This window comes from Megalops cyprinoides, chromosome 2, assembly GCF_013368585.1.
Source record: "Megalops cyprinoides isolate fMegCyp1 chromosome 2, fMegCyp1.pri, whole genome shotgun sequence".
NCBI lineage: Eukaryota > Metazoa > Chordata > Actinopteri > Elopiformes > Megalopidae > Megalops > Megalops cyprinoides.
This window is the reverse complement of record NC_050584.1, coordinates 56,890,342-56,916,440: the sequence shown is the minus strand read 5'-3', so window position 1 is coordinate 56,916,440 and position 26,099 is coordinate 56,890,342. Positions and strand designations below refer to the sequence as shown.

Here is a 26,099-nt window from a genome sequence, read left to right as displayed (position 1 = left end):
GGAGAGATATAGTGCTGCTGGGGGAGAGGTATGGCACGTTAAACATGTGAGAGTGTATCGTGCTACAGACACCCGGAAGACCTGCATGTCGTCTTTAGCTTTGCTTGTTATCTCCTCCTGCAAAATGATGTATTCGCTGTAAGCAAGCGTCCTCAGGTGCTCCCACTGAAACACACAGCTCTGCCGCACAGATTTCTGGGAACAATGAGCTCAAGTGCTATTTTACCAATGCAGAGAGGCATGCACAGCGCGAATATCCTTTCGACCTTCCAGATGGGGCGTGGGTAACTAATCCCCAGGAATGGGGGAATCTGCACAGCTGTCTCACCTCCAGCACAGGGTCAGATTCTAACTGACACAGTGGGCGGCCAATAAGGGGTTAACGCTGTCACTCTTGCTAAGCAGGTGGCGTTGAGGGAACGCGGCGGCCCTCCTGAGCGACTGTAATCAGGGCACCTCCGGTCCCAGCGGCAGCAGCTCTCCTCTGACTTCCCCCTCCCCTTCCCTCCTGCTTTCTCCTGGCCGGCAGCCGGACGCAAAGTCTGCCGGCACATTCCTGACCATAACTTGGACTGCACGTCTATTTTAACAGCCCACCGCCGGGCCAAGGGCTTCCCCACGTCCCCCTAGTGGACACTTGAATGAGAGCGTCAGTTCTCTGGATCACCCGCTGCTCTGCCTGCTGCTCCTCTCCCGATGAAGAGGGAGAGATTAGCGCCTGGATTGTCGCAGGAGTGGAGCTTCTTCAGGGAGGGAATTACAGCAAAGCAGGTGGAGAGGCTGTACCGAAGTCCAAGCAATGAGCAGAGTCACCTTCTTTGAGGTAAGGCTTGGGCTTTCACTTAAAGGCTGGAAACAAGATTGTCATTTGTAATGCTCGGTTTAACGGACAGACAGAAAACAATTAGCAGTTTTATGTCAGACTTGCGGAACAGGTATGTCTTATTGTGTAGTGTGCTTACATATACACATTTAAAAAGGAAATGATAAATATGGTCTGCATGTAGTGGGCCACAAAACTTCACTTATAATGTAGTTTTGTGTGGACCATTGCCAGTTGTGATGAACTTTGAAAAGTTTTTCATATAGAAGGAGCTCATAAGTTGCTATTTTGTACTGATTTGTGTCTGAGTTGGCCTATATCAGGAAGCACTATATTTCAAGTTGTTATATTTTAAGTCTACATTAAGTCTTAATGTTTGTGTCTACCCAGTTCCTGAAAATGAATGGCTCAGTAATGATTTTGCTAATGCCTACTCATAAACACTTTTGGCAAACTTTATAGTTGTTTGGACCGTCTTACACAGAGAGACTATGTGCTTGTTTGTTCGATCCCACACACTTGACTGAAGAGGGCTTGAAGTCTCAAATAGCTGAGATAGGACATCTTTCTAATGTTCATATAATGGTATAAAATGAATTCAAACTGATATTTCATATGCTAATAATGCTACTCATAATCATCATCATAACCACGAATAAATTGTATATATGTGAGATGGAAATGGTCAGTACTGTGTGTGGACAGACAGTACTGCATGCTGATCACCAATAAAGATTATATTCTTTGAAAAGTCTGATGGATTCTGAGAAATCTTCTTCGGTCAAGCAGACCTGGTGTCACTGAGGGCTCTCTGAAAGGGCTTCTATACTTCTGTGTTTCTTCCTTCATCTTTCTAACCACATGCAGCTGCAGTATCAAAAGTTGATCAAAATCTCTAGGTCACTGTTGGTCTTGATGTTTTTGATGATAGGTTTCTATGCACAAGGGGATTTTCCTGCTCATTGCTGTAATCACAAACAAGTAAATATGTAATTCAGTACAAGAGCAACAGGCCTGTCATCTAAAGCTGATATATGGCCTGCTCTGGCATTTGCACCACATAGTGAGCGGTATTTAAAAAGAAGCTGTGTCTCTCATTAGCAGGTCCTCCAATATCTCAGGATCCAAAATTAGGCAAGACACTTACATTTCCAAAATGGCCTCTGTGACATGACCAGAATTATGTTGGTTTTGATACCGTTTCCTATTATTTCATGTAGATAATTTGACTGTTTGGTGGTGATGTTATGTGCAATGCAATCTCTCATCATTATATTAGCGTTCAGAATGATGGAGGAGGATGTAACAGCCGATTTAGAGAGTGCTGTCAATGTGGTACGCTTGGAAATCAGCTGAGTGCTTGTATTGATGTCTCCCCTAATTGAAAAGAATTACATCACTGCCCAGAATCCCAAATGGGAGGAAGGAATTTTACAACAGGCAATGCATCGGACAGACCGCTAACTATCTTGTGATATATTTGAACTTTTATCATTTGCTTTTGTTCATATATGATATGTCTACAGATGGTACCTGTTTGAAAAGCAAGGTCTTACCACATGCATGACAGTTAAAAACTGAAGTGTCTCTAAAGTGTCAGTAGGGCATTGGCATTCTAATCTGAAGCCAAATAGGCAACCTCACTGGTCATCATGAAGTGGGCATGATGATAAATATCAGTTACTATTTGCATTTATGTAAATGTGCCAGATAAAAGAATGGGTGAGACATAGATAATAAAAAGTGTCAAAAGACAATATGTATCTGAATTTTCTTCTGGATGGCCAAAGAGAGTAAAACTGGTAAATGTCCTCCCCATCAAAAGAAGTTTCATAATGAACATCTGTACAGTTTTTGATATATAGAAATAGGATTTATACTCACATCCAAGTATACACTACATAATGTACTGGTCCTTCAAATGGTCAGTTGTCTGTTAGGTTTGTGGGCCAGTGAATATATGTTCTTGAAGGAAGCTTTGGTATAGTTAATTTTAAGGTAACACACCAGCCTCCCTCCCCACAAATATATTTGCACTGGGCCTGCTCTGAAGTAGAGCATGTGCTCTTGGCTACATTGAAGGACACTTGCGAAATACACTGACATAGAATATTGGACGCAACTGAGCTAGCTACTGCAATCTGTTTACTTCAGCCGAAGGTGTCAGTAATGACTTTGCAATAATGAAGGCTACAATAGTAATGTGTGTTTCTTCTGTATATTTTACACAGCAGATTTTTGAGCAAATTCTTGAATTAATGATTGTTTTCAGCAGTGTTACAACATGCTCAGTGAAGCTGTTTTATACTTCAGCATGTGAACAGGCTAGCAGAAGATATGAAGAGCTATTTAAATCCATGATCATTGGCGGTCAGCTCTGTTAATTGGATTTGTTCAGGGTCTCACAGTACTTTTGCCCTGAGAGTAGTTAATAGACACTAATTGCAGTAAGATGACTTGATGTGTCACTGTGGTAGCTGGTCCTGAGGATATGTTAAATATTAGGGTGTCTTAGCATTCTTGCAGTGAAATCTGCTGTCATATCTAATATTTTGACACCTCGTAATAAGCCGGAGGCAGGGTGAAAAATGAGTGCCAATACACATTGTTATCAAAGTGTGACACTTCCCCGTTTTCTTGGCAATACTCAGAAAGACACATTACAGCACAAACCTCGCATATAAGACCGGTGCATAATTATACACATAGGCAGCTTATTATCTATAGTGTGATTTATAACCACTTCAGATATTTCTTGTTGCTTTCAGAACCTTCAGCAAGGTTTAATAAATTCCTATGCTGAGAAAGTACATCTTTGCACATTGCATTTACAAGGACATAGTCACAGGAAACACCACGTTTTCATGAATGTAGGAGATGGTTCAAATCCAATGGCACTCCTTGGGGCATACAGCATTTAGTTATAGAGTCAAAGAATAGTTTTTGTAAGCAGAAAGCACCCATGATGCCCTGGTGATTCAGAGTTATGTCAGCAGGGCAGGGTTTTTATAACATTAGAGCGAATGGAATAAACTCATTGTCTATGTGCTTTTTTGCTGTGCATTCAGCAAATCTTTAGATATCCATTAGAAGGTTATTACACTGTCCAGCTGAAGAGCAATTTAAAGCGTGACAGCTATGCTGAGCTGTACAGGTTGGAGTGCTTTCAGAGCAAATTGCAGCCTGCGGCCCCTGTGCATATGCTGTAGATCAAAGCTGACAGAGTCTAATTAAGACTAAAAGATCTGCAATGCAACCAGAAACATATTTTGCCATGGATTCCACCAAACAGAGATTGTTTTGACCTTCATTGCTCATTGAGGTCAGATCCAGTTGAGATGTGACCTGAAGATACTCAATTACCCTCATTTTTATTAATCTTATTTTGATCACACCAAAATGACCATTATCTTCAGCAATCTATTATTCACCTACGGGCTTATGGAAGCCAGAATTCTAAATTTAATCATCCCTCAGATTCATAGGATTCATTGAGTCTGAAGGTGACACAGAATACAAAGACTGGTTTAATTGTTTTGTTTCTGTATACCCTACTGTGCATTTCCATAAAAGCCTCTTGCTCTAATCTATTGAGGCACACAGTTCCAGAAAACATTAAGGCAGTGGTTATGTATCTGATCACCAATCATCTATCTACCACATGTATTTCCCTTTCAACTACTGTGGGACAGTACAAGAGGACTGGCATGATATTCAGCGAACGTTAGCTGCTGTTTGCCCATACGTTAAATTTTTTATGAATTAGCAATGCACATTCTCATTCATCTCAAAATCTTCCAACCGCGTCATGGGAACATCAAATGAGTACATTAGTAGTGTACCTGCACAAATTCATTATGGAATGACTGCTAATTAGTTTTACCTGTAGACCATAAAACTATGTGTTGATACCAGCATATTATGTACAGATTCAGGGAAAGTGAATTGCCATCTATGCTGAACAAAACCATCCCTGAATGCCAAATATATATAATCAGAATCACTTTCATTGATGGCACATGTATGCTATTTACCTACAGGCATGATTTTGAATGTGACTGGTTAACTTTGAACACAGCTAGAGCCCCCATTATGAAAGGGTGTGCAGACTAATGCAATCGGGGTAGTTTTTAGTTTATTTTTCCTAATAATTAAAACTTCTTTCTTTCTCTGGATTTTTGTTTGTTGGAAGGTCACATTAAAGTTGGAAAGAGTCTGACATTTATGTTGTTGCATTACATTTCAAAAATCTGCAATTTCATAAGGGTGTGTAGACTTTTTATATCCACTGTATTTATGGTAGCAATGTGAAACACATAACCTTGTGTAATGAGCACAATATTCACATATTGTTTGGTGTTTTCATTATGTTGTGCACCCTCTGTATGTCTGTATATATATATATTTTGCAACACCTGCAATGTGGTGACATTGCACATGCTTAATCCACACAAGGTTACATATGTATTGCTAAACTGTCTGACCCAAATCTGCTATTCCAGTCTTAGGAAGTGAGTTAATAATTGAGTTCAAAGGTGTGCAGGGTTGCTTCTCAACCTGTAAATGGAATCAAAGGGAATGATTGATCTAGCTGTAGTTGGTGTAAATTAGATCAGTTAGTGGGATAACTGAGCTGAACCTGTGAGCTGTGGCAAAAGGTTGCTGCTGCTGTTTCATTTCGACTTTGACCACTGCGATATAATTGGCCTATACGTAGTGGATTGACATTGAGACGTTAAATGCATATGTGTGGTGTCTTTAACCACTAGGGGGTCCTCTTGTGTAACATATGGCACCCACTTGTAGCACTGTGATGTCACTGGTGTTGCTACACGTGGTAATTTCAGTGTGTAATGCTTTCAGCAGCAAGCGAAAAAGCAATTTTGAATTTTTGATTCCATTCAATTGGATTTATATTGTCATTTATGCCTTACTTAACTTAGCATTAGTAAAAGGATTATTTTTGCATCATATGCATTCTCTTAATAATTTATGCAGGTCTGTATACTAGCACAATAAAGGCAAATTAGGGCACATGTATGGTACCACAAAGGTGTCTGTTCTGGGATTTTAACCAATGGCCTGACTCACAGAAGCCTAGTCAAGCATTTAGGTAATGCCTTAAATAGCCATGTATTTGTTACAAGTGCTATGGTCAGTGTGGCGTAACCAAGGACTAGGCTAGTAAACAAAAGGTGACAGGTATCATATCAAGGTGGGATGTTGCTGTTTGTCTGTTTAGCAAGGAATTGCTTTGGTAACTTTCATTTGAATAAATGCATTATAAACAGCAAAAGGGTTTGTGCTGTTTACCACTGCTAAAGGTAACACCATCAAGCAGTAATTATCCAATGAAAGACCAATTGATTTTCAAATCCTTTAAAGATTCACAGGCTTTAAAAATATGAGGGGGCATCAAGAGAATTTCTGGCCAGGGGAAAAATAGGTGTCATAGATGACCTTTTAAAACGGAACGGATGTCATGTCCAAACCACCAGTAGATGGCTCTTAGATTTTTCTGTCAATTCTGTAGCCTGATATACGTTTACCTGGCTGGACAGGGAACCATTCTTTTGTAAGACCTTAACTCCAGCGAGACAAGACACTCTCATCCACTGCAATGGAAATAAAGACGTCACAGCATACTGTTTACTAATGATGGTTAGAGAGGTGAAAGTTACCACTGTAAAACTGAATTAGCAAAGCAATGTACACTATAGTATATACTGAGCTCACTAAAACCAAACTCAGTATTTTCTGTGGTTTTGCAGCTTGCTGCACAGGACACTTTAATTGCAACCATTTTTACACTAAGAGGACAAAACTCTACTTACCGCTGACTGTGTTTTCTGTGTACTGGGTCAACGAGTCACCTCATACCGATCCATTGCTATCAGTTTAGCTTTCAGCAATCTTTTCCCATGTGTCAACCTAAAGGCCTAAAGGCACAGTGAAGAATTACCTTCTTTCTCATTTATCATTTTGATAAATTTAGAGTGCCGCCTTAGTTACAGCCAGCTTACATGGGCAGCTGTTGTGCTGGCCCATCGTATAAGGACACTTGGACTTGATATCCTGATGGTACTGCCCACACAACGAAACAAACACCCTCTGGTCCATTTGATTCACTAGTTTTAATGCAATATAGGCTCTCATTTGCACTTTTTTTCTTGAGACATTTGCTGTGGTTCCCAGGAAATTGCATCGCTTAGTGTGCTGGGTAGCGGGCCACCTTGGGCTCTTGGGAATTAAAGTAAATACGTTGATCGTATAGCCATCCTTCAGTATTCACACACCCATACAACTATTGCATTTCAATCTCAGGTTGCTGCAGCTAATATATCTGTGAGGTCACCATCCATGCCAGCCCTACGGTCTTGGCGGCCTCTGGGCTTGATGGAGCCAAGTAAAGTCATTTTTCTCCCCTGTGTTCCGCGGGCGCACCTATGCACTCTTCACCACACCTTGCTGAGTCTGTAGGCAGCGCAGAGAGCCATGGTCCCCGCGACCAGCTATGACCTCAGGAACTTCTTCACAGTCGCCCACTTCATAAAGAAAACATGTGCAGATGGCATGAGCGACCTGGGGGAGCGGGTCGTTAAAAATTATAATTACGTTTTCTTTGAGGTGGAGATACTGGACCCCAAGACCAAGAAGCAGCTCTGCTTTCTGGACAAGGTAGGGAGTCGCTCTTCCTTCAGTTTGTGGCTGCTCTCGAATGTTAAAAGGTATCTTGTTGAGTACAAGAGAAAGTTCCAACTGTATTTAAAGTATATGCGGGGTGTGTGACAAATATTGATGATTGTGCACTCAATGTCGCTGCACTAATGCGGACTGTAGCAGCAGACAGGAATGTTTGACTAAACCCACACACTAAAGTATTATCTATAGAGGATGCACAATACAGCCTATGAATTTATGCACACCCTGCTGTGCTATGTATCTGTCTACTTGTTTATCCAACAATGCTTCCCTCTATCCATAGTAAATGTGGGCATTGCAGCTGAATGGAGGATTATGTTTTTTGTCGTGGTTTTCCAGGTGGAACCTCATGCTACAGTAGGAGAAATAAAATGTCTCTTTCACAAGTACTGTAAGTGCTCTATGTTTTAAGATTTTGAATCATTTAAGCTGAAAACCTGCATATATTGTCACACCATGTGTTCATGTTTTTCAAATATTTCAAGTACTCTTATTTCATTCATATTAATTTAAGCATTTATTTCTATTATTAACATTAACAAAATTCAGTATTGTGTGCATTTGAACTGTTGAACTTCTTCCGATTGTCTAAAAAAAAGTCTGTTAAAAAAGAAGGATATATTTCAAAAAATTAGTCATACAATGTTATATATAATATTATGAAACTTAAAATTTCTTATAGACAGCCATTATAGCACCATGTGCTAAAAATTTGCGTGCTCAGAAATTTTTCTCATGGGCAATCTTAGGTGCATTTAATATGCTCTTGGCATATTTGGATTGAACTTCAAGTTTTGTCAAGCGGGATCCTCTAGTTAACTGAGTACTGCAATGCACACAGCTCTAAACAGCATCATTAATGCCCACTAGGCTCAGTGCTGTCCAAGACAATGAAAGCAATACTGAAGTCCTCTCCATTGTGATTAATTACAATGAAGCCTGGAGCCAAGTTTCTGTTTCTTCATTTTTTTTCTCATTGTCTTTACCTCATTATTTACACTGCATTCACCTTGATTAGCAGTAAAGTGGGAGTGTGTGCCGAGTCCATGAGGATTGTGGGTAATTGCATAACTGTGTTTGAGACCGGACTGATTTGCTGGTTTGGTGAATCTGTTCCAGACCCTCAGTGGTACCCCGCCAGACAGTCCCTCCGGCTCGACCCAAGTAAGTGTCTCCGTTTGCATGTTAAATTCATAAAATCCTTTTCATGCCTCTGAATTTTGATTCATTAAAACTTCAAAGCAAAGAGGGTTTTCAAAGCCTTACAACAGGGCCTTTACAGAATTGAATCTAATACAGAATGATAGAAAATATTTTAAATAGCATCAACATGATGTAAGTGCTGTTCATTTTTATTTATTTATTTTAAAAGAAGCAATTACATACGCTGTATGCTGCATGCTCCACTGTGCAATATACAATTTTTTGTCTCCTGCGTGTGTGAGCTAATTATATATCAACTATGTGGGTTAATTTCCAACCAGAAGTTCACACCAAAATTAGCTTTCAATTATTCCCTCACATTATCCATGTTTCAGGTCACAAGAGGTCACCTTCATTTACAGAGAGAGTTCAGACTCCATTAATATCATTCAGCCGATATCTGTGAATCCCTAGAGGAACTCTTTCAAGTTTTTCACTCTATCAGTTACTAGCCCCAGTGCAGACTGGGAGTGGAAGCTCAGGCATGAGAACCAGCAGTTCTTTTTTTTCCCTGATTCATCAAAATTGTCCCTGACTGACAAAATTCTCACAAAAACAAGTGCTAGTGGAGTAAACAGGAACTATGAAGTGTAAATTTAGAGTTACTGCTGCTGAAACCATGTTGGAGGGTTCTGTGCCAGAGACAGATGGATTTACAGTAAGTTCTAAGAATTCAGCAACAAATTTCAAGGATGAAGTGTTGAGAGACTGAGAGGCGGCATTAAGTGTCAAGAGCATGTGGTGACCACAGCTTAGGAGGTCGAGCAGCATATCTATTTAGCGTATTGACACTGCTGCCCCCGACTGCATCCAGCATTCATATGTGGTTCATTTATGATTCCAGTATCACTAGATTGCAGTAGCCCCTTGTTTTTTTATTTTTAATACAATCTTGCAATTCTTCTTATTGCATTCTGTTGCGTCAAGCTACACTTGGGTCTAGCCTGTTGAAAGTGACATAGCCATTACGTTTTGATTATTCACTGAGTGTATCTTCTTTCAGAGGGAAAACCGCTTAAAGATGATGAAATACTACAGAATCTGCCTGTTGGGACCACTGCAACAATGTATTTCAAAGACCTTGGTCCACAGTTAGGGTGGACAATGGTAATGGTGTTTTCTTTCATCATGCATGCAGTATTAACATGAGTATATTGCTCCCCACTTAATAAGCCATCACATGATATAAAGGCCAGCTCATAACGTGCACAATATGTTCTATTTAACCTAACGCTGACAAGACAATGGGATTCTTTATTATGCCAAGCCCAGGTTTTCCAGTATTCAGAAGGTGTGCACACCAAAACAAAAGTGAATGCAATGTCAAACTTTATACTCTTTTACACAAAACTTTCCTTTCCTCTGTTAATGGTATGTCTTACACTCTAGCCCATAGAGGTTAGTCACTTAGAGGTTATTCATACAGATGATAAGTTACATGCCTGGAGGGCCCTACTGTCATTGCAGTGTTTGGAATATAAACCACTATCAATCTAATCCATCTTCTCATCACGTGGCCAAAAAGGCTTGGTCCTTAAAACAGGAAAGCAGTCATGAATTCTGTCCAAGAGCTGGTACCTTCTGCAGTCCATCCATTTTTACTGAAAAGCTCTACTGTCCATCATTTTCTTCTTTAAATGTTTACTTGTTTTCATGCAGTACCTGAGGTAAACACCCTATTTCTCTTTCACTCCCCTCTCTGTTATGTACAGGACAACTTTGTGTTGTGTGAGGTTCATGTTACTGATGATGTGGTTTGGAAATAATCAACGTACAGTCCATCTTTTCCCCATTTTGGACTGCAGGTGTTTTTGGCAGAGTACATCGGCCCCCTCTTTATTTACCTGCTCTTCTACTTCCGGGTCCCATACATCTACCGGAACAAGTACGCCTTCACCTCCAGCCCATATCCTGTGGTCACGTAAGTCACGTGTGAAAGGTTCCAACCTGATGTAGCGGCCTGCCAGTCCTCTTTGTGATCTAACCTGGTCCTCTGTGGTCCTCTCTCTGTAGCCTGGCCTGTGTATGCCATTCATTCCACTATAGCAAGAGGCTCATTGAAACTATATTTGTGCACCGGTTTTCCCATGGCACCATGCCACTGAGGACTATCGTCAGGGTGAGTGTTGCTGCAAAGGCTGTTTGTTTTATCAAATGCCTCAAAACCAAATTGCCGATTAATTCTGAATTGTCCTCCATGGAGGCTTGTGAAGTTGAGACAGGGGCCGTTGACGGTTTACCTTTAAACTCTCCACTCTCCTGAAGTTTTCTTTGATTGTTTTGCATGAATAAACGAATGCGCCAGTTTGAATAAAGATCACCCATCTGCAGGTAATGTGTGAATCAAACAAACATTTCTTGTTGTTATTACAATCACTTAACACAAAATACCATAAATAAAGTGGAACTGGCTGCAGATTGGTTATCCTTATTTCAGCTGACACTTGTTCAGAAAAGCAATCAGAGATAGGCCTAGGACAGCTAATGCTTTAAAGGTTAGTTTTATTGTTATCATTCCCTACTTCAAGCTCATGAGCCACTGTTGATTGTCATTGTCCATATAATTGTAAATATGTGCTATAATAAATAGACTTGGCTTGACTTGATAATTATTCTTCAGAACTTTGAATTCCCCCAATATTCTTTCATCATCTACACAAAGCACTCTCTCAGCATGAGAGAAAACATTGTTATGGGCCCTATCACTGCAACGTCACAGGAATATGAATGTTTTGCGTTACATGGGCCTTAATTTGTTCAAATGGAAGAAATGCCTATTGCAATTAAGGACTGTGTTTGTTCTTCTCATCCATTATCTTCTGTGAAATGGTTGGAAGACCAAGTCTGAGTAGAGTATTCAAGGATTTCTGAGTAAATGTTGCTATTCTGTTCTCGGCTCCTGCATGGTACGTTACCTGCAGTCACAGACCAGGAGATGTTCTATAGAGACCCGAATGAAAGCTAACTGCCATCTTCTCCAACTGTGCCCCACTCCACTAATTACCTCCTTCCCCTCAGCTGGGACCAAACTGTAGAAATTCAACAAAAATTAAATGAGTTTGCAGTGTTTGGAAATGTTATATTGAAGTCTACCAGATGGTGCCTACCTGTGTGTCAGAAACACCCGGAAATATGCTGAAATATGCATAACCTTCCGTATGATTTATGCGGTGGCAGGACTTTGTAGAAACACCATATATTGTCAAGGAAGTCTGCATGACTTTTGACTGGCAGAGTTTTCCAGAGAACTTTCATACACTGTTTCATGACAAGGTTGAACAGGCAATGTGGCTGAAAGGATTCTCCTCTAATTTTCAGAACTGTATGTATTACTGGGGTTTTGCTGCATGGCTGGCATACTATATAAACCATCCACTTTACACCCCACCATGTAAGTATTCTGGTATTTTGACTATTTATTGTTCATACTATGAAATGACTAAATATGACCACATGGGAATTTTTTTTTCACAGCCTATGGAGACATCCAAGTAAATTATGCACTGGCTGTATTTGTGGTGCGTATCATTATTGTCAACATACCAGCTATGAATAACATTATGCAGTACATATTTTGTGTGCTGATTGACAATCATTGCTAACTGCCACTCTGTTCAGTGTAGTAGCAGGAGCTCTTGTGCATTTTATTTTCAGCTCTGTGAAGTGGGTAACTTCTCAATTAATCTGACACTCAATAATCTGAGATCCGAAGGTAAGTGTTTGCACCTGATGTCTAACAGTGAAACTAATATTAATTCTTACAATGATGTTAGCAGATGGATTGGGAGGGCATTTGTTTTTAGTCCTATTATATCTAAAATGTGTAGTAGCTATAAATGTATCACTTCTAAAAATGCACATTTCGTTCAAAAACGGGCATCACATTTACATGGGAGATGCCATGATTTTCATGCAGTTTTTTTTTTTAAATGTCAAAACTGGGCCTCACATATTTCCCTTGATACATTCAAGAAAGCTGTAAGTCTCACAGCGTGTTGATTTGTACTTCAGAGTGTAGAACTGGTGGAGACTTACAGCATGTCATATCTGTTCCTGCTAACTTGGTGATTCGTGCAGGCTTGAATGAGCTCCAGCTGGCTTGCGCTCTGGATGTTTCCGCGGTGAGGTTATCTGGTGTTTTTGTCATGTCCACAGGATCCAGGTCAAGGAGGATTCCTTACCCAACCAAGAACCCATTCACATGGCTCTTCTTTTTTGTGTCCTGTCCTAATTACACCTATGAGGTAAGGGTGGGTGACCTTTTAATTTAAAAGGTGCTTTTTAAGAATATTTCAAGGAAACACTTATGCCAAAACTGTAAATAATTTAGGATCAAGCATGTGAAAGCATGCTTTTAGATAACAACTCTGTTGTTACTGTAGGTGTGCAGTTTGTGTAACTGCACAGGGTATCTGAGCAACCCTTAACTAAAGTCAAAGTCAAACACAGTCAAAGTTTGCATTACTTCAACCAACTAATCATAAATCAAAATAGCAGTTACTCAGTAGTCTTGAAATTGCACGGCACAAAAATATCTAAAAATGATGAAAGAGTGGTTTTGCCTTGAAGTGTCTTTTTGAAAGTGAGAATACAGGTGCGAAGATATGGAGAAACTGCTGGACTCTGACTGACCTGCACCTTCTTCCATAAAACATAAAGTAGAAATGTGTTCAACACGGCCTATCAAGAAGATGATCAGATTATACAGAGTCAGGCTAGGACTGACCAAAAAAACAGAAAATATACAAAAAGAAACAGATGCCTCTGTGAATTCAGACTACCTGCAGTATGTGAATATCAACTATATCCTGCAGTAATGATGTCATTCAGTTTGCATGACGAGGAATGAAAAACAAAACTATAAATAAAAACAAATCTTTTAGGCTGACACAAGAGTGCTTTCCATTTCTTTTGAAAATGTTTTTACAAGTCATTTTTGGATATGCTGCCACCAGTAAGAAACCCATTTGATAGACTTGCTCGAAACGGAGCCGCTGATTGGCAATTACTCTGTAATTAACATGTACACCTGTGCTGATGATTCAGAACCAGATGTTTTAGAGCAACTGCTGAAAGAATTGTGTCATTCACTGATGAAAGCAGCATGCAACAAAGTTTGAATCTTTAACTCTTCAGATATCTGTCATGAATATAGTCTTTGATTTTTGTCTATCTGTGCTCTTCTTGAGTATAGGGATGCATCGTACAGGGCTTATCGTACAGTCTTTCAGTCAGAAGTTGCTTCAAACAGCAACACTTAAACGTGCAGAATGTGGAAGATTCATAGACATGACATTTGGCAGATATGACTTCATTTTTATTTCATCGAGGTTACTGTTGAGCTTGCGGTGTAGGTATGACGCAATGTAAACCGCCCCTGTGCGTCTCCTCTGCAGGTGGGAGTCTGGATAAGTTTCACAGTCATGACCCAGTGTGTTCCAGGTGAGGTGTCGTCACCCCTTTCTCTCAGCGTCTGGCTCGTGTCTCTGTGCAGAGGTCCACTGACACTGTGACAGCACATATCCCCTCCTTTGCTCTTCTATTCTGTTCTGCAGTGGCTCTGTTCACGTTCATTGGCTTCATCCAGATGACGATCTGGGCGAGAGGAAAACACAACACCTACACCAAAGAATTCAAGGACTACCCCCACTTAAGGATGGCCATCATCCCCTTCTTTCTGTGAGGCGGTGCCAGGGATCGAGCAGCGGTCAGTCACCCCCTGGGCTCGGGGACAGCAGTGCAACTACAGAGGCTCTAAGTGCAGGCCTCAGTCAGCCCTGCGGGAATCAGCAGTGGCTTTAGAGCTTATCGACAGGTTACGTTCCTTCCAGCTGAGGTCTGAGAGTTGATGTCACTTCTCTGTAGCATGGTGCAAAGTCCTCTTCACGTCTCAATATGCAAATGTTTGCAGCTCCAAAGGGTGGCGGGCAGGTTTTACAGTCTTACAGTCTGTTGCCGATGGGGATTTGGGCAAACCAGTTTTTTTTTTTCTTTCTTTCTGAACAGAGCCATTAATTTACCAATCAGATCTGCCTACATGTATTCTTGACCTCAAGTACTGCAAACCCAATTCACTTGATGCCTCGTCTCATGTCAATGACTGTTAGTGACTAACAGTTTATAGTAACCAATCTGCTATTTATTTTATTATTCGTATTATCTGAGAATTGGCACTTTGTGACAGTTCGTGAGGAAAAAGTGTTTTCTGGAACTCTAGAAGGGTTTGTCCTACTTAACACCTTACTTCAATTTGATCAATTTGATAATTCCTGAGTACTAGTTTGTGAGAAAAAGAGTCATAGAAACAAACATAACTACAAAGAAACCTACAAACATAAACTATGTTTTCTCTGTATGTTTGAAGACTTGAACATTGACGCAGTGGCATTCTGCCAATGTGCTAATGGTGTTAGTTTAAATACACTAATGTCATGTGAGTAAAGCTATACTAGTTGTTGGATTACTTTAAGATATTCAGACTTGCTGAACCGACTACTGTCAGACCTCCATAAAGAACTTAAGACTACACTAGAGCACCATGTAATTTTAAGAGAAGAAAACAAATCTTCACGTATTGTTTTGAAACATGGTACAAGTTAGTCCAGTTGTCTCACCATTGAATATGCAACTTAGATAAATGTTTAGGAAATTCTGCAATCTCTATTGTCTAACCTGAGTATACAATCCTACAGTATTTGAACAGAATAATAACTGTGGTGTTCATATCAGCACAAACTGTCTACTGTTTTTACTCAAGTCTTGAAAAGCTGAGCCCCCTTGCAGAGGAGTTCAAAGATGACATCCTCTGTGCGGGTACTGAAAGAAATATGGCTGCTTGCCTATAAAAAAACTGGCCTCTGTCCACCTCATGAAAATCTGACGTTTATATCAGATCAAGATCCATAATAAAAAAATAAGAGCTACTTCGTTCTCAGGTGTCGTTCCAACGATCTGATATAGCCTTGCAATACTGCGTAGCATTGCCAAATTATTTTGTCTCCAAAGTGTAGATTTCCAATAAACCGTTTCAATGAATGTATAACATGCCTTTGAAGGTTGGATATTTTTTCTGCCATGTAATAGATTTTGCACCATTTCAAAATGCATTTAGCTAAACAAATGTTAAAGTATTGTATAGCATCATACTGTATATCAAATCCACAATGACATAAGGAATAGGGATAAAACAATCATTTTATTGTCCTTCAGCATGCAGAAACATGCAGAGGCAGGAACAACTCAAGCAATATGACTCCATTCCAGTCTTTAATCTGTGACTTCAGGAACTGGTATTCTAAGACAGTGATTTAGGATTTAAATTTATTAAGATTCTTTTGGTTGTAAAGAAGCAAAAGGCATAGATACAATACCAGATATCTAGTATTGTCATTATGAGCAAGCAGCATGTTAAAATATGAAATAAACATATGAATGTGATATTAACTGAATACAATATTAATGCATGTAAATCATCACAATACAAATATATACAATTAGAACTGCACATGTAATATGGTACACTGTGTTGCATAATATATACAAATTTACACTCTATTATCCTCATCTGAAATTCCATACAAGATCACAGAACAGACATACATAATAACCCACACTAAGATATAGTTATTTCATATTTTAACATGTATTAGTCTATATTGTTTTTTCCCATTAGGGTGCAGAAATGCTTCGCCACCTAATAAATGCAATGTGGTCCATTCATTATTTTTCTTTTCAGAAACAGATTGAGGTCACATCCTGTGATTTCAGAGCCATGTTAAAAGTAATATGAAAATTATTTTGTGAAAAAAGAAAGATAGAAAACCATATATTAAATATTTCATATGTCTGTAAACTAACTTAGTAGCAGCCACTAAAGTGCTGATAATTCTTGTACATACAGATAAACTACCAGAAAATACATTTCTATGTTCCTGTAAAAGGACAGGAGAAAAGTAGTATCTTAGAAATGTCTCAACTCTTTTCTGTTTATTACAGTACAACAAATGCAGTTAATTATTGTCAAATTGCACTTGCATTGTACTGACGAAGTTTTAAATCAAAAAATCATTTGTACAAAAATAGAGGTATTGACATTCACAAAGAGCTATCAGATGAGATTCAACATTGATATACAATTTATACTTATCTAGCTAGATCTTGTTTAGCTAATACAGGCAAAATATACCTTCACAGACATAAGTGGGGAAGTTGTTAAACTGCAGGGGGTTTTAGTTCGGACAAATAACACAGCACAGTAACATTTGTCATCAGCCACTGACATTCAGCCCTTCTGCCTAAAGCAAGTCATCGAGACTTTGCCTTCTCTGGACACTTGTCTGGAGTGACTTTCACATCCCGCCTCCCGCCCGCTGCCCTTGGGTGTAAAACAATGACGTCGTCCTCTCCTGACTGCTGTTTGGCGAAGTTCACGAAAACCTAGGAATGAAGCAGTAATGAATTCTGGTGTGTGACTACAACATCTACCCTACACATCAGTGAACGCTAACATGTCTACGCGAAACTCCAGAGAGAGCGCTGACATGTCTGCGCTAAACTCCAGCAAGAGTGCTGCCATGTCTACGCTAAACTCCAGAAGGTGCATTTAACACGTCTACCCCAAACTCCAATCCTCACAGAGGTGCACTGAGACAAATGCAACACAGCATAAGGTTTGTACATGTCAGAATGGATGGTGTATGGCAAAACCTAAAATGCTGACTTACTATGCCTTGTAAAAATATATGTAGTACACATATACATACATACATACATATATGTACACATAAACATACTGTATATACATACACATAATAATTATGTAATTGCTGGAAGTTGCTCTGGATAAGAGCATCTGCTAAATGCCAATAATGTAATGTCATATATGGAGTCATATATACAGTTCAGCATCAGATCCTTTTCCATTGCATTATAGAATAGGCTGTCCTAAATCCATAGAGTTAAACCTTTGTTACAAAATGGACTAAAAAAGGGGGGCAAACAAAACTTTCAGTCAGCTTAACTTTAAATGAAATGGTTCGCATGCTACATTATCATAATGGCCATTTGAGCACTAGACAGTAGAGAGAACTAATTTCTGAGGAGCTGCAAATTGATGAATTGATCCACTTTACTTCCCAGAGTGAATGTGATGAGGAATTCACATTGATCCGGCGAAGAATTACTGGAACTACATAATTTGTTTGATAGGTGTAATCACTTAGCATGATTAGAGCTCCGGCTAGGTACCTGGTCCAGTGTGGTCTGGGAGACGGAGTAGTCCTCGATGTTGAGCTTTTCCTTGTTGGCCAGGACCAGCTGGAAGATGCGCGCGAGAGAGGAGGAGGGGATCTCGTACTGCAGCGTGTTGTAGTGTTTCTCCCGCTGCACGCAGCCCGGGAAGCTTTTCTCCAAGAACGCCTCGGCCAGGTTCAGGTCTGGGGCCGCCCCTGGTTTCGCTGCCCTGATTTTCATGGTGACCACGTAGCCATCGCCAAACCTGGACACGGTCAAATGAAAACCTTTATGACTCAGTGTCATTGTACCATATGTGCTACCTACACTGACTGCATACAGACCTACATGCACACACATACAAACACACACATGCCTACTGTACTTACCATGTGAAAACTAGTACGTTTACCACAGAGAAAAGACAAACTGTAGCGTCACACACATAAACCACACAGCAATTACACTTACCATATAAAACAAAAACTAACTACATTTACTACATAAAACAAACACATAACTACTGTAACTTTTATGTAGAAAAAACAATTGACAACTGCACTTATCACATATAACTGCATCACACATGCAACACTAATGAAACTTGCCATGTCTTCAAATGAACAACTGCACTTCTCAGCTACACATTCAACATACACCATGGTGTCTTACAAACTGACTACACTAAAAAAAGACACCAACTGCTTTCAGCCTTCATGTATAGCACACAAAATCACACAAATAAATGACACTCACCCATTGTACACACCCAAGAGAAAACATCTCAAAGAAGGGGGACCAAGGAGTCTAATCTAACTTGATTAGATCTAATCTAAATTGGACATATATCTAGGGCTATCTGCCCTAGCATGAATCTGACTAATGTCTATTGTCTACACAACAGAAATCTACCAAAAAAAAAAAAAAAATTTAAGTGGATATTTGAAATAGGAAAGATTTGAAAAAGGAAACGCTTTCTGAAAGACCTATTACATCAAATCTCAAACATGTCCACCTCTTGGGAAGCTACCATTAGCTCAACGTTGACCTTGCCCTCACTCAACATTTGGTGACTGGGACAATGGGGTGATTTGGGAATACCTATTGGACCTACTTGTATTTGAGGTGCTGGGTGGTGCCGAGACACTTGAAGGTTCCGTTGACCATGATAGCCAGGCGGGTACAGAGGGCCTCACACTCCTCCATGCTGGATAGGAGAGGGAGGGCAGGTCAGCACAGCACGTCACACCACACACTCACTCATTTGTTCCTGAGTGAGCTCGGCCAGTTGGCAGCGTGCTTAAGACAGAGTCCATCTCATCCCAACGCCATCCATCATGTGCCATTTCCATTCCTGTAAGTGGCCCCAGGACTGCACAGCACAATCAAACGCTGCTCACTAACCTCATGCTGAGTTATGGCCCAGGGAACTTTTTCTGAGAGTCTATAAGGCAAAGTGCATTGAGGCTAACCAAAGACTGACAAACATATTAATGGATGGACTTTTCAGTTTTGCAGAAAAATCCAATTTAGTTGTGATATGTTTAAAATCCCTAATAGAGGGTTATGGTTATAATTATTAGATAAAGGTAAAGTTTGCCTGTGAGATGTGAGAACCACAGCCCTCCCGTCCTGAATCACGCTCATGATGGAGTTCCACAGGAAACGCCGGGAGTGAGGGTCCATCCCTGTGGTCGGCTCGTCCTGAAGTGAACAGAATGGGGTCAGTTACCACACACCAGCCAAGACCAGACAACTTTACATGATTCCTCCCTGGTATACCAATGGGAGGTCAGCACTGGGGGGTCTGTCATTGATTGAATGAATCCACATGGACACTTATCTAGAACCACCCAGAACCACAGGCTCATCCAAGATCAAACCAATTAAAGTCAAACACCCTCCCCCCACCAAAAGGATAAAAAGTAATTATAACAGCATCCCTACCAGCAGCACTAGAGCCGGGCAGCCTATCATGGCGATGGCAGTGGAGAGTTTGCGCTTGTTGCCACCGCTGTAGGTGCCTGCTCTGTGTTTGGCATACTCGGACAGGCCCAGCTTCTGAATCGCCCAGTCTGCCACCTGAGAGAGGAGAGGGTCACGGCAGCCAATCAGAGGGGGTGACACATGAGTCTCCTACCCACAATCTTTTCTGCTGCTTCTTTTCCTCCATTGACAGGACACTGAAAAAGTGTTGGGCCTCAACGTCTGTTCCCTAATGCACAGGGACACCGGGGATGGGTGATTGTTCTCAGTCCATCTGACTGCATTATGAAGGACAGAACCTTTCCAACAGGCCCTGGGGACACACTGCTGAGGTTGTGGAGCTCTGCCTGGTGCTGGGTGGACACAGAAGGAGGGTGTCTGGAGGTCCCACTCACCCTGCTGATCTCTGACCCAGGGACCCCCCGCAGACGGGCGTAGAGGTAGAGGTGCTCTCGGCCCGTCAGCAGGTCGTCAATGGCGTCAAACTGGGGGCAGTAGCCCATGTTCTGATGGACGTCCAGGATGTTGGTGAGAATGCTTGGAGGGATGGCGACCACGACACAAGAAACAAGAGACGTTTTGGGATTTTTCCAAATACAAAATCAAAACTATTCAACATGGTCAGTAAGGATTCTTGACCTTAAGGGATGGATTAGCTGGTGCACTTCTAATATGTCCTTTATCTCTGCAATACAGAGTAAATATGTCTGTACACTGTCTGCCCCCAAAAGCAACTCATTTGAAAGGTGCACACAGAACAGCACTTTGATTTGAAGTTTATCTTTGTCAGTAGCAGAAGGTATGCAGACAACTAATTCTTTCAGCTACACCCCTTTAACACTGCCTATAAGGGCATCTGTTAGTAACACATATATAGGAGGAAAAAATGCATAGACAATGCTTTCACTCTGATCTGTACAGTAGGTCATACATATCAGAGCATTTCACACGTTTAAGTTGGACAGACATACTGAAATTATGCCTTCAGTTCATGTAATTTATTTTTGAGGCAGTGACCTTTAACCCACAGGATCAACATGTTCCTGGTACCTGTAGCCAGCAACCGAGGCATCCCCAGAAGTGACATTTGTGTCACCCGTAAGCATTTCAAAGGTGGTTGTCTTTCCAGCCCCGTTCACACCCAGAAGGCCAAAGCACTGTCAGGAAGAGGGAGAAGGTCAGGTCCTGAAAGAGCACATCTCAAAGGCAACTCCAGGGGCAGTTTACCCTGGTACAGTACCTACCTCACCAGAGGGCACACCCACACATATCCTGTCCACAGCTGGCCGCTTCTGACCCATGTACGTCTGTGCAAAGACAGGAGAGGAGTAGTGTCTGAATCAGCCCCTACAGGTCTGAGAGTCCAGTCCCATCATGCACCTGGATCCTGTGCCTTACCTTGGACAGGTCTTTGATCTGGAGGATGTCGACGTTGCTCCCTCCTCTGTAGATCCTCTCCCTCTCCTGGGCAACATCTTCATCCTCACATGGGAGAGGGGCCTTCTTGGATTCCGGAATCCTATTTAAGTCAGACATTGAGACTCAAACACAAACACTCAGTTCTTTCTCAAAATATTTCATTCTTTTATGCATGTTTTAAATTACAATCACACACTTGTTAAACAAAATATAAGTCACTAGCCGAGTATAAGCTTCTTCATAAATGTCAGGACTATTGACAGCACTGTTTCCTGGGAGCCAGGGAGATTTTCTGAGACCGGCCCACTCACCAGTGATAAAAGAAGAAGCGGTACTGAATCAGGAGGTTGAGGATGAAATACACAAAGCCTTCCACAGCCATGAAAGCCAGGTTCTTCCCGAGGAAGTCCCAGTGAAACGGATCAAGGCCGTACTCTTCGCCTTTAACATACAGACGACAGGGAAGCAGATCGGCATGCAGCGTAAGGAACAAGTGCACACTCTATAAGGGACATTCAGCATAAGGAACAACACTCTATCCAATTTAGACATGTTTCTCATGTATCACACTGGGAACACACTGAAAACAATGGACACGCCTGAGACAGCTGCTTTTACTCCAAATAAAAAACACAAAATAGAGGCAGCTAAAGGGGAGGTCTTGAAATTATATAAAATACCATTTACACATTTAACAAAGACTTCTCAAATGTACCATATTATTTAGACTTAACTTAGGAAAATATACTTAAATTTATCTTAAGGGAGGTACAGTTAATGAGCTTGACTAGCTGCTGTTCTGGTGTAAATCTCCGAGAGGAAAATCTGGACAAGTGCAAGGCATAACATTTCCATTACTGTCAGCTACAGTTTTTTAAATCTTTAGTATCACTGCTGCCCCACTTAAAGCCTTCAGCTGGAGTCTGGAGGCTTGGATAGCTGCCAGCATTCCTCAGGCCACCAATCACAGTGCCCTATAGCTGGAGGTCACCACTCACCAAATCGGGCGTATACTTCAGTCACCGCCTGGTTCATGGCCATGTCAATCAGGCCTCGCCCCAAACAGAAATGAGGAAATATCAGCAGCCCCCTCTTCAACAACTCATTAAACTTGAGCAGGGTCTAAAGAAGCAGATGAAATACCACAGGAAATGGCTGCAATAAATCAACCGGATCAAAACAAAACAAATGCACTGCAGTACCCTTTTGTTAAGACATAATCTAACAGTACAGTTATGAAAACAAGCTATTTGAGCCAAATTTAAAGCTTTTTTTACTGAAGCCTATCCCATTTCATGCATTTAGAAAAACGCATGACAAATAGATGTATGCCCTTTACATTATATGTGTTCTTGTGTTGAACAAAAACATATTTTGAGAGAGGTGCCTGGATGAGAGGTGAAATCACAGACCCCATGTCCCTTATCTTCTCTGTCTGTCTCTCTCTGTCTCTCTGTCTCCAGCTCCACATTTCTCTTACCGGGTTGTTCTCAAACAGCTCTAGAATGAAGGTGATGGCACTGCTGTTCATGCCAATGAAGAGGTTGATGCAGGACAGCGAGACGTAGGCCGTGCTGGGGACGTTAAAGACGTACGACAGCGGGTACATCATGGGCGTCACCGACCACCTGCAAGCCACAGAAGAGCACAGTGATTACACACAAAACACCAGCACCACCTCCCAACCCCACACCTGGCACTGGAAATTGTCCTCTAGTCACAATATACAGCAAACAGGATGTGGGGCGGCAGTGTAGCATAGTGGTTAAGGAGCAGAACTCTTGACCGAAAGGTTGCCAGTTTGATTCCCCGCTGGGGCAGTGCTGCTGTACCCTTGGGCAAGGTACTTAACCCACCCTCAGTAAATATCCAGCTGTATAAATGGATAACGTTGTAAAAAAACTGTAATTGATGTAAGTCGCTCTGGATAACAGCGTCTGCTAAATGGCAGCAATGTAAAAAAGACGTCCAGACACGCCTGCTGCTGGAAACGGCGACCCCTTCAAGGCCTTTTCTAAAAGGAGCCCTTTAATTGGTTTGGAGTGTTCAGCTTTATCTGTCACTGCGAGGATTGACAACCCTGAGTCTGATGATATCGCTGGCCTCGGTGTTGACAGAGAGTGGGTTTAGGGTCTCCTCAGAGACACGGCAGCTCAGACAGGACGCTGACACTTTGCACCCGCCTGCCATCGTACCTCAGCGGCAGAGTCACACTCATCCATCACCCGAAACCAGCTGCGGCAGCAGCTTGGATTTCAAAACTTCTGACGCCCACCCCCCCACCGGCGCAAACACCCTGACAGCTGGGGGGTGCAGGGAGGGCAGGACCGATGCCCACTGTATCTCAGGCACCGGCGCCGCTAAAAGGAGACCGCTGATATATCCTTATCTAAACATGAACAGGGAAGCGGGGACGCCGACGGCTTACCCATAGAGCAACAGCAGGGCAACGAGGGCAGGGAGGTTGGTCGGCGAGGTGTAGCACTGTTTATCAAAGCCGATGAATATCCCCACGACCATCGCTGTGCTGATTGAATAATTCATCTGAAAAGAGCGAGGAGAGAAGGCACACGCTGGTCTGAGCGTGCTCAGATGCACAGGTCGCAGATCTGAAGCAGCGGGGTGGGACGGCGGGGGCTTTTTTGCATTACAGCCAAGCTGAGGTCACGGTTACATCTAAGCAGCACATTCAACAGTCTTGCAAGTTCCACAAGAAAATTGATTTCTGCTAGGTTTAAATATTTTAATGGAAGGGATGTCTTCTGCTGTGTATCATAAAATACACCAAACCAACATGCGCTTTTAATAACCAATATGCTAAGAGGAATCAGTTCTGCTGTACCACACACAGAAAAGCAATTGAATAGAAACAATGGGTAGCAGACAGGTACTGCCGCATTGCTTTCAGACAGCATACAACTCCAGCTGTTCCAACTGTGACAGCCGCACAGCGGCATCTGTAGCATGGCAACAGTGGAGCCCTCATATTTGAGAAAAAGATCTCTGATCAAATTAAGGAAACAAGGTAACTTCATTTTATCAAACCATGACCGTCCAGCTTGATGGGTAGACCATACTTCCACGCTCTGTGGAAACCAAGTTTCTATTACATGTCTATATTTACATCAAACTTGCTGTGTATTTTTTGTGATGAGGACCCAAATCATAACCCCTGATCCTTCCACTCCTGTTATGAATTCCTAGGCGCAAGTCTGACATGTGATGTGGACACGGGAGCAACTTCCTGGACACGGACCATGTCCCAGAGGAAACTGGACGTCCAGTACACCAGGGGGCTGACGCCGCTGACGAACTGCAGGTGCTTGGCCTTGGAGACCCTCTCCTGGATCAGGTAGAGCACGAAGCTGGCGGGGACGAATGACATGGCAAAGATCACGCAGATGGCCACCACCGCGTCCACCGACGTGGTCAGCCTGAGGGAGGGAATCGCAAGGGTGACTTTTCTGCGACCTTTTTCTGTAGCATTTCCAACGGCTCCCCGAGGACCGAAACCAGAAAGCCTGATGACAAATGGCGTGGGAGGTGCAGAAAATGGGAAACTTTTTATTAATCTCTCCAAACCCACGCTTTGGCACGCTGAATAAACCGCTACATTCATGATAAAGAATGAATCACCCCACAAACCAAAAGCTGCAGAACTAAAGCTGTGCTGCATTTGCTGTGACATCACTAGCTATTTCAGCAGCTTTCGGTCCAGGGCCAACTATGCCTTGAAAGCATCAGTTACAGCCGTTGTGGTAATGTGTAATATGCATTACGCAACATACCATATCATAAAGGCCAAATGACATTCACCAAGGGAGGTATTCATCAAATGACATCATGTACAGTCATCACACCCATGCACTGAGGTAATCCAAGTAACCTAATTACAGTGCTTTACGAGCACTGTCGCTATCTTTACACCAAACTGTGCTATGTCAGTCAGTGGGAAGGATGGGGTGGAGGGTGAACTCTAGTAAACAGAAATGCATGGAAATGCCAGGAGAATGTAGGAAGTGTGTCTGAGCTGAACCCCAGGCCTGCCCCTCCGTCGTCCACTCACACTGTGACCTCGGACAGCTGCTCCTTGGTCAGGTTGAGGGGGTGGTTGATGGTGGTGATGCCGTACTCCGCAGGATTGGCGCCCGGAGCCAGGTTGGCCCTGAGGATGGCGTTGTTGGCCACGTTCATGAAGGACACCATGGCGTGCCAGCCCTTATTGTTGTACCACACCTTCGAATTGAAGATAGAGTAGCTGTCAATTTTACTTTTCAGAGAGACAGGTAATATAAATCATACTCTTATAATTTAAAAATAAGCCAAAAGCTAAGGCATAACTTTACAGTTTCACAGCTGCTACTTGCCTTTACATTATATTCACTCTCCATGTATCTCAGGAAAGGTCCTATTTCCTTTAGAGCAAGCCCGCTGTATCTACCCTGAGAAACAAGAAGCAAAGTACCTTAAAATGAGCAATTTAACAATCTGCAAAGGAAAACACTATCAGACCTGTATTTTTTTTAAATTAGATATTTCAATGGGAGTTAAACACACACAATTTATTAGAGACAAACCCCTGTAATATTCAGTAGACGTCCAAGGTCAGTCACAACATTCCGAATGGTTCTAGGGTCCACATCGAGAACAGGGAGTTGCCCTCCAACAGAGATACCTCCATACCTGAAGATGACCAATACATACAATGTCAAAAAACTTCATAAAATAAAATTGC

The 26,099-nt window shown here is 41.8% G+C and overlaps 2 protein-coding genes across 2 annotated transcripts in view; one reads left to right on the top strand and one right to left on the bottom strand.

The window, feature by feature from the left end:
- The first annotated feature begins 462 nt into the window (after positions 1-462).
- LOC118795989 (very-long-chain enoyl-CoA reductase) lies at positions 463-14,745 on the top strand. The gene is made up of 13 exons (XM_036554816.1): positions 463-823; positions 7,451-7,501; positions 7,865-7,916; positions 8,645-8,689; positions 9,732-9,835; positions 10,534-10,649; positions 10,742-10,847; positions 12,047-12,119; positions 12,203-12,246; positions 12,383-12,440; positions 12,884-12,972; positions 14,125-14,170; positions 14,284-14,745. The coding sequence occupies exons 1-13, from the start codon at positions 800-802 to the stop codon at positions 14,409-14,411; spliced, it is 936 nt and encodes a 311-aa protein (XP_036410709.1). The 5' UTR covers positions 463-799; the 3' UTR covers positions 14,412-14,745.
- Positions 14,746-16,935: 2,190 nt separating this feature from the next.
- Positions 16,936-26,099, bottom strand: part of abca4a (ATP-binding cassette, sub-family A (ABC1), member 4a) — a 32,926-nt gene continuing 23,762 nt past the window's right edge. The window contains exons 33-49 of the mRNA XM_036554805.1: positions 25,942-26,047; positions 25,732-25,806; positions 25,431-25,600; positions 24,621-24,798; positions 23,793-23,908; positions 22,845-22,992; positions 22,363-22,486; positions 21,676-21,805; positions 21,344-21,464; positions 21,190-21,252; positions 20,996-21,102; positions 20,341-20,482; positions 19,907-20,041; positions 19,560-19,663; positions 19,074-19,166; positions 17,975-18,224; positions 16,936-17,164 (exon numbers count right to left, since the gene is read on the bottom strand). Coding sequence (XP_036410698.1) covers positions 17,033-17,164; positions 17,975-18,224; positions 19,074-19,166; positions 19,560-19,663; positions 19,907-20,041; positions 20,341-20,482; positions 20,996-21,102; positions 21,190-21,252; positions 21,344-21,464; positions 21,676-21,805; positions 22,363-22,486; positions 22,845-22,992; positions 23,793-23,908; positions 24,621-24,798; positions 25,431-25,600; positions 25,732-25,806; positions 25,942-26,047 — 2,194 coding nt within the window. The 3' untranslated portion in view covers positions 16,936-17,032. The remainder of the gene's footprint in view (positions 17,165-17,974; positions 18,225-19,073; positions 19,167-19,559; positions 19,664-19,906; positions 20,042-20,340; positions 20,483-20,995; positions 21,103-21,189; positions 21,253-21,343; positions 21,465-21,675; positions 21,806-22,362; positions 22,487-22,844; positions 22,993-23,792; positions 23,909-24,620; positions 24,799-25,430; positions 25,601-25,731; positions 25,807-25,941; positions 26,048-26,099) is intronic.

What these genes read in the sequence shown, in the direction of transcription:
- LOC118795989 (XM_036554816.1), top strand. Translation starts at nt 800, where the DNA reads ATGAGCAGAGTCACCTTCTTTGAG. An exon ending in GCAGAGTCACCTTCTTTGAG is followed by an intron (nt 824 to 7,450) that starts GTAAGGCTTGGG and finishes GTTTTCTTTGAG; the next exon opens with GTGGAGATACTGGACCCCAA. An exon ending in GTCCCTCCGGCTCGACCCAA is followed by an intron (nt 8,690 to 9,731) that starts GTAAGTGTCTCC and finishes ATCTTCTTTCAG; the next exon opens with AGGGAAAACCGCTTAAAGAT.